General features: G+C 32.0%; 1 protein-coding gene across 1 annotated transcript; it reads right to left on the bottom strand.

The window, feature by feature from the left end:
* Positions 1–654, bottom strand: LOC110708799. The gene has a single exon (XM_021887025.1). The coding sequence runs from the start codon at positions 652–654 to the stop codon at positions 1–3; it is 654 nt and encodes a 217-aa protein (XP_021742717.1).
* Between the last annotated feature and the right edge of the window lie 8,722 nt (positions 655–9,376).

Below are 9,376 nucleotides of genomic sequence, written 5' to 3'. Positions count from 1 at the left end.
TCACGCAGACTCCTTAGCAGGAGCGGGAACCGGGGCGGCAACAGCAACGACAGGGACAGGGGCAGAATCAACACCCTTAACAGGGGAAGCAGGAATAGCAACATAGCCAGGTTTCTTAGGATTAAAGATATCATCATCATCGTTATCGTCATCGCTATCGCTGTTAAACCCATCCAAAGAACGGTAAGACCCATGTCCGTGATTGAACAAGGACCAAATCAAGTACATGGTTCCAGCAGTAAGAGCACCACAAGCAGCACCAAAGAGAAGCGAAGCAACAACACTGAGAATATCCTTGGTTCTTTCCCTCAAAGAACTGAACCCAAGAGGCAGGAATTCGGGTCTTTCATTGATGGGTTGTTCGGGTCTGAATTCGGGCTTCTGGGTTTTGTCGACGACGGAAAAGGGCATGAAACGACGGGGGCGGAGTTGGTGGTGGCGGAGGAGAGGGCGGAGATCGGCGGAGACGACGATGAAATGGGGGTTGTTTGGGATGTCGGAGTTAGGGTTTTGAGGGAGGAAAGAGAAGGAGTAGGTGGAAACGATGAGGGTGTTGCAGGGGTGGAAAGGGAGGCCGGGTCGGGCTGAGACGGCCGAGAGGATTGAGGAGATCAGGAGGAGAGAGAAAATGGAGGTCACCGACGATGACGCCATTGAAGGAGATGAGAGGAGAGAGAAAATTGGAGATTTGGGGGAATTTGTTTTTGCGGTGATGAAGAAATTTGGGAATGAGTTCTGTAATTTGTTATTGAGTTTTTGTTGGGTACGCGTTAAGACTTTTTGGAGAGTGTTAAAGATGGTGATTAAAGTTGGTTTCTCTAATCATAATTTTTTACCCCGTTGTTCACGCAATCGGTAGACATTGTACCCGAGGGAAGCCCTAGTTGATCTATTAGAGTAAAGAAGCATGTCAATCTAGTGTCAAAACTAGTTCCAAAACTAGTCACTATCAGAATATGAGAATATTTGTTGTGCCTTTCTCATTGATTAAACATCATTAGAATATTTGTTGTGCCTTTCTTATTGATTAAACATCATTATATAATACAAGAGTATACTATGGTTAGGGTTAAGAGTACAATAGTTATATATTATACATACTAAATATACACTAGATTATTTACATAATCTAACACATCCCCGCAGTCGAAACTGAAGGATTGCGAACGCTGAGATTGTCCTAAAAATCATCAAATAAAACATTAGGCGGATCTTTTGTGAAAATGTCTGCAATTTGGTATCAGGAAAGCACATGTAGAACACGAACTCGCCCCGTTAAACTTTCTCACGAACAAAGTGTATGTCCATCTCAATATGTTTAGTGTGTTGATGTTGTACCGGATTACTAGAGAGGTAAATGGCACTAACATTGTCTCAATAAACCAATGTCACTTTAGAAATGGGCAATCAAAGCTCATGCAACAGATTACGAACCCAGCAGGATTCAGAAAAGACATGTGCAACGCCTCTGTACTCTGCTTTAGCACTAGACTTAGACAAAGTAGGCTAGCGTTTAAAGACCAAGAGATCAGATCATCACCAAGAAAAACACAGTATTCTGATGTAGAATGGCGACTGTTCGGACACTCGCCCCAATTGACATCCATGTACGACAGAATAGAAGAAACATATGATGTAACACCCTAGAAATTCCTTTCTTAAAAAATACCTGTTTTGCCCTATTTAAAACTTTAAATAGGAATATCTAAGATATTACCGCCACCGTGAAAACGGCTAAGCCAATTATCAAAGACACACAACGAAAGACTATCTTTAAAAACATTCAAAACCAGTCAACTTAAAAAGTCAACTAAACGAAATTAAAGTAAAGTCAAACCCAAGGCAAATGAAGTAAAATAAAATCAACTTACAACTTGGAACCATTGTAGGCCCTTATTAAAACTAATTAAATATGAAAAACCTTTGCGTTAGTCTCATGAATATCCATAATATAAAATAATCAAAACATTAAACACATCATAAACTAATAGAATCTAGCATGATTCGCTCTTCATTCATGTCCATCATGAATATGCTTCATCACCTGAAAAACTCCTCTCTACTTGTCCCCACTACTCGCCATTAGAAATGGGTCGTCGTAGGGTCAAAGTAAAGACAAGGCCAACAAACACACAAACACACACAATCAGCAAACCTGAGTACATAAACGTATTTAAACACACTAACATGATTTCACCTATCAAGACACACTTACCTCAATGCACCTGTTTTACAAGCACACACAACATTCAACAAAACCTTTCAACTAGACACTAAATAATTTATTTAGCGTTGATTACGCATTGAACAGGTTTCCAACTCTACCTCCCCCAAATAATTGAGGTTATTGACACGGGATCTAACTGTGTCAGTATCAAAACCACACATAGGTGGCGAAATTCTTGTGCATAATAATAAATAAAAGGAATGTACAGTGTCCTGTACTCAAGTAGAAGTTATGGTTAAATATAAAACCCCATAACTCCCCCATATGTTCATACTCAAGGTATATACGTTCCAATAGTTTTGGTGCGTAATCTCTTTCACTTTACGTTATTTACATATTATTAAACTTGGTGATGACTCTTAAACCATAATAATTCAATCAATGATAATTATTCAAACAATCAAACATACCAATTTAATTATTGAATAATTAGTGACCACATAATATTTAATGTAGAACCATTTTTAAATCTACCTCAGTGTCAAAGACACCTTAAACGCATAAAGCGCCACAAATCCTATCCCTCGGTGTTAGAAACACCTTAAGTGCACTGAGGCACCAAAATATAATTTATTCCTCGTGTACATAGACACTTATATAGCTCCTTTCTCATGCTTATAGCATCAATAAAAATTATATTAACCATAATAAAATTCCTTTTCAATATTTCAAGCCAAATTAAACATTTAGTTTAATTAAATATGCATTCCAACATGTCATAAATAAAAGTGTGGTTCATACAAACACGCCAAAATATAATTTTCCATTCCATAATCCATCACAAATAAATCATGCTTTCCAATTTAATCCACAATTTCCAATCATAATCTTAGCATGATACTACTTGGGATTAATTTAAATCAAGCCTAGCATGATACTACATCATCAAAATAGGCTAAGTACGCGAACATACCTCAATTAAGCCCTTAAAGTAGCCGATTACACTACAACAATTCCCGGATCAAGTCTCCTACATAAAGGACAATAATACTATATTAATTCTCCTTGTATACACAATTTCCAGCAACTTAAATTTACTTTAGACTACTTAAAATAATCTGAAAATTATTTAAAAACCCCTAATTAAACTCCTTGTTAATGGGTAATCACACCGTTTTATTAAAATCACAATTATACTACTTTGAATAAAATTCCAACATTTTAAACTAATCAAAAACCCTTTTAAAACTTCATCAAAATACATCTTTATACTTAAATTATCCATAGAAACATTAAATTATCTCTTACCCTTTTAAACTCAAGGATAAAATTTAAAGCATAAAAAAAAAAAAAAAAAACTTCGTTAAAAATAAAAAAAACTGCCCGAAAATCATATTTAGAGGCTGAATTTGGCCAAGAGATGGTGGTGCTCATTACCAAAGGTGGTTAGTCTTTCTTAGAACGTTGTTTTCACATAGAAAACACTACTTTTTTTTTTTATCAAAATCGAATGAATTCAGAACCTGTTCGGGATTAAAACGGGATTAATATTAACAAACGGAAATCTAAATATTAAAACACGAATTTACGTGTTCAAAATAATCTGGAATTAAGTTAAACTAATCAGTAGTTATAATCACCAAAATTTCAAAACATCATTACTATAAAAGCCCTAAATAAATTGTTCATAAAAACCCTAAAATCATGATTTTCAATAATAAAAAAAACCCTAGGTTATAAAATTTACAATATCTGAAAATTATGACATATATAAAATCTGACATTATAAAGTTTAATCATCAAAATACAATTTGATACTAATTAAATTAATTTCAAACAATCAAAACCCATAAATCAATAGTTATAATTACACAAATTAATAAAACAAAGGAGAAAGAAAATAAGACTAACCTTTTTGTGTGGGAAATTTTTGGGGATTCATGGGTTATTTATAGAGTAGAGAGTGTAGGGTTAAATTTGGGCTTATAAAAATATGGGCTTAAGTTATGGGATAGGGCTTAAGTTATGGGTTTTGGAATGGGTTATTCCAATAAGCGTATGCAGGAATGATTTACATTGCCCAATAATTAATAAACGTTTGACCCAAAATATATTTTACTTTTATAAAACCTTATATTTAAAATACTTTAACCCTTTAAAATATTTAATTAAAATACTTGAGCCCTTAACAATACATTTTGTTAATACTTAAATACTTTATAAAAATACATAAAGATACGAGGCATTACATATGACTTATATAAATGTAAACCAAAATCTGTCGTACCTTGAATATATCGTAGTATGTGTTTCAATGCATATGAAATATCTGGTAGGGTGAAGGTGGAGTACTGCAGAGCACCACAGAGGCGCCGCTAAGTCGTAGGATCATCATATAAAGCACCCATTTGAGTGCTCAATTTGCCTTTGGAGTCAACAGGAGTGGGCATAGGCTTGCAGGTAGTCATTATTCCTGCTTTTTCCAATTTTTCCCATGTATACTTCTTTTGAGACAAAAATAAACCAATTTTATCCCTAGTAATAGCAATATCAAAAAAAATAGCACTATTACCAAGTCCTTCATTGCAAATCAGAATTAATTTAAGCTGTGAAATAACATGACGTCGAGAGACTCCGAGGAAGTTGTAAGCACAATGTCATCAACATAGAGAAGAATATAGCAATATCATGGCCATGGCGATAAACAAACAACGAGTTATCAGATTTGCTATTAACATAATCGATACTAGCCACAAAATCTAAAAACTGTTGGTACCATGCTTGGGGTGCATGTTTCAGACCATATAGTGACTTATGTAACAAATTAACAAACATGATTAGGTCTATTAGGATCTTTGAATCCCAATGGTTGATACATATACACAGTTTCATTCAAATTACCATGTAAGAAAGCATTCTTAACATCCAATTGATGAATTAGCCAAGACTTGGCTAAATTAATGCTAAGAACCACCCGAATAGTAGCCAATTTAACAACCGGACTAAAAGTCTCATCACAATCAATCCCTTCCCTCTAAGTTTTACCATCACCAACAAGATGAGCCTTGTGTCTCTCAAAAGAACCATCAGACTTAGTCTTATGCCGAGAAATCCACAATGAGCGAATAATATTCACATTAGACGGACGTGGTACCAAATCCCAAGTACCATTATCAATAGAGCATCATAGTAGACCTGGCAAATGGGTCATTCGGGTCGGGTCTGGGTCAGGTCACTTTTGGGTCGTGTCAACTAACATTTGGGTTGGTATGGGTCGGGTCACAATGTCATCAATAAAGTTTTAGAGAGTATATTTCAGTTTATGAGCTTAGCTACGATTGAAAATGAACAATTTGAGTTATTTTTGGCACAAGACATTTTTTGTTCAACTATAAGGTAATTTTAGTTTGGGGCATTTCTGGTATTGGGTCTGTTTGGGTTAATATCGGGTCTGTTCGGGTCAATTTTGGATATCGGATAATTCCTAATGGCTACACCCCCTTGTAGCCATAACTACCTACCCCCCCAATTACAGTAAAACCCTTACCGACACCTCACTAACCATGCAGTTACCACCCACTAACCACGGTAAATGCAAGTAACTGCCCATTCCTCACATTTATATACAAAAAAGAAAAGGAAAAAAAATTCAAAATTCAAAACCTTCATTTCAAACCCATTTTCGTGGAATTCTCTCTCATCAAAACCAAAATTTCACATGAAACTCACTACAAATTGCTTCAAAATTACTGCCAATTGCATCAAAACATCTAAAAATGTCTAACATTCGAGATAAAGTTCGTCAATCGCAACTAAATTCCAAAAAAAAAGTAAGAATTTGTTCATTTAAGTAGAATTTTGAGTGTGAACCCTAGATTTTATATTTTTTTTGCGTTTTGATATTCTAAAACAAAATCTACTATAATTACACTTATTGTGTAAAATAGACTAAAACTAAATCTACTATATTTGGTGGTATTTTTTGTAGAAACGAAACAGAGAAGAACACTTCGAAGATTCCGTCAAAGAAGACGGTTCCTGAACAAATGTTCATTTTCGGTAAATGTTCATTTTCATATTAATAGGTGTTCATTATGATATTAGTAGTATAATCATTTATATTCTTACCTTACATCTACTTGTGTTCATTGTTGAGAGAAGATTACCCTAATTTTGTTTATTTTCTTTATATATTAATGAATATTTACTGGTATTTAAACATATATTTATTTGAATGTAAATACGTACATGTTCATTCTCATATTGAAAATATCCACATAGACAATAATAATACATGTTTAACTTCATATTAAATTATATGCTCACGAGCGTCATTTGAATATTATATTACATACATTTTAGCTCTAATATTGATAGATGCTTATTCGAATTTGATACATAGATGTTCATTTGAATATGTGTATATATTCACACATATATTAATGTATGTTCATTCACATACATGTCAAATAAATGTTCAAAAATAAATCACCTATTGTTCATTCATCATAAACCTTTAGTGATTCTTTTTTAAAATATAATTTAATCTTATGGTACTTTATCCACATTTAATATCAATACATATTAAGTTGTATTTTGACATATTGAATTATTATTTTTAATGGCCATTTACATTTATAATATTCATTTGATTTTTTTTTATATATGTTCTTTTTCATATTAATAAATGTTCATTTATAATTTAATACATGTTCATTTAGAATATAATTTAAAATACATATTAAGTTGTATTTTGACATATTGACTTATTATTTTTAATGGTCATTTACATTTATAGATATTCATTTGAATTTTTTTTTTTATATATGTTCTTTTTCATATTAATAAATGTTCATTTATAATTTAATACATGTTCATTTAGAATTTGATACATATTCATTTAGATTTTTTACGTTTTCATTTTCATATTGTAATATTTTCATATATTTATAATTTGTTCATTTCTGAATTTGTAATAATTATTAATGCGTAAAAGTTCAGTTTTTGAATCCTTCGATTTAACGTACTTTTGTTTGGAATGTGTTGTTATAATTTTTTTTTTTTAAAAAACTTGATCGATCTCTTATTGTACAGGATAATCAAGTAAGGAAGTTGAAGACGATAAATATATTGTGCTCATATTATATATTTCATGGAAAACACACACATATATATTAGAGGTGCAACAAGGAGGATATACATATATACGCTTTATTAATCAAATGTAACAAAGAAGTTCATTTAACAAGACACATATGTACATTTGGTTCACTTTTTTGTTTATGAAACAATTAATAATTTAATACATGTAATAGTATAGTTATATAGAAATGCATTATTATTGTAATTAAATTAAATTTATTTTATATTGAAAATTATTTTTTAACAACGTTTTATTTAAATAAGTAGAATTCGAAGACGTATGTATTTGTTGAAACATCTTACTATGAAACTTACACATACCTCTTGAAATAAACATTTAATGATACAAAAATGAACATTTGTTGAAATACGAATAAACAAAAATGAACATTAGATGAAGCAATGCTTCTTACAATAAAAATGTTTTGAATGCAGTAATCCTTATAAATAAATTTTCTCTCCTTTTTATTTTTATTTATTTTTATAGAAATTCTTAAAATTCAATTCAGAAAATATATTAATTTGAACAAAAAACTCCTTGTTATAAAAATGAACATCTAATGATACATATATAAATGAACAATTACCAATTTAAAAATGAACATGTTATAAAAATTTGCAGGAAATTCATAAATAAAAAGGGATGGGGCTGGACACACGCGGAGGGTGGGGGCCGTGGGGTGTAGGTAAAAATTTGTAGATATCGGGACCATTCGGGTTAAACACTTTGGGTCAATTTCGAGTCGGGTCAGATTAGTTCGGGTGTCGGGTCAGGATCGGGTCAACTTCATTTTCGGGTCGGGTATAGGTCGGGTCAAGTAAATTTCGGGTTTTGGGTCATAGGTCAGGTCAACGGGTTTGGGTCAAGATTGGTAGGTCTAATTTATAGGTCCCATGTATGAAGCTGCATTCTTTTTTTATAAACCCGACTTTTTTTATGGGTTTTTCTACATTATAACCCTCTAACTTTCCATTTTCTACGATGTGCCCCCCCTTTTTGAGAAATCTACATTATAACCTCAAAATACATTTAGTTTCTACACGGTGACCTTGCTGTTATCTTGCCGTTAACAAATTCCGTTAGTAGGGACCACTCACCACTAAATAATACAATATTTTTTTTATCGATTTATGTGTTGAAAGGTTTTGGGGTTATTTTGGCCCTTAAAGGTTCCAAATTGAGCTCAGATTTAGCAAAAAATAACATAAATACCTCGTTTTGCATATTAAAAATGTCTCAATTTGCGTGTTTACGTATTTAATATGCAAAGGCAAATATGTTACGAATTACTGAGCTCAATTTGGACCCTTTAGGGCCAAAATAGCCCCTAAAATCAGTAACAGAACCATTTTCAACGACAAATTTTAAGATGCACCATGGTGCACCTAGAAATAGGTGCACCACGTCTATACTTTTGAACAATTAGTAAAAAAAATCTGAACAATTGCAAATTTTGAACATGTAGTAGAAACATCTGAACATCGCAAATTTTGAACATTTAGTTAAAAAATCTAAACAATTGCAATGCATCATGCCTATACTTTTGAACATTTAGTAAAAAAATCTGAACAATCGAAATTTTGAACATTTAGTTAAAAAATCTGAACAACGCCATTTTTGAACATTTAGTAAAAAAAATCCGAATAATCGCAATACAGCACGCCTATAGTTTTGAACTTTTAGTAAAAAAATATGAACAATAAAAAATTTTGAACATATAATAAAAAAATCTGAACAATCGCAAATTTTGAATTATTACGAGTTAGACAAATTTTGAACTAACTCGTAATAATTCAATAGTTTTGTAATATAAATTGAACATTTAATGTATACAAAATGAACATAAAAATTGCATGTTTATGTTCAATTATTGTGACGTGTTCATATTTTTTTACTAAATATTCATTTTTTGCAAAAATGTTTAATTTTTTTTATTAATATTCAAAAGTATATTCGTGGTGCACCTATTGGTGCACATAATACTAATTGATAAAAAAATACTATTTAATGATGAGTGAGCCCACTAATGAAATTTGTCAATGGCAAGATAATAGTAAGGTGTGGAA

Source organism: Chenopodium quinoa, unplaced genomic scaffold, assembly GCF_001683475.1.
Source record: "Chenopodium quinoa cultivar QQ74 unplaced genomic scaffold, ASM168347v1, whole genome shotgun sequence".
Lineage (NCBI taxonomy): Eukaryota > Viridiplantae > Streptophyta > Magnoliopsida > Caryophyllales > Amaranthaceae > Chenopodium > Chenopodium quinoa.
This window is presented reverse-complemented; position numbering and strand designations above follow the sequence as displayed.

Bases quoted from the DNA above. Each gene is read 5' to 3' on its own strand.
- LOC110708799 (XM_021887025.1), bottom strand. From the start codon at position 654: ATGGCGTCATCGTCGGTGACCTCCATTTTCTCTCTCCTCCTGATCTCC.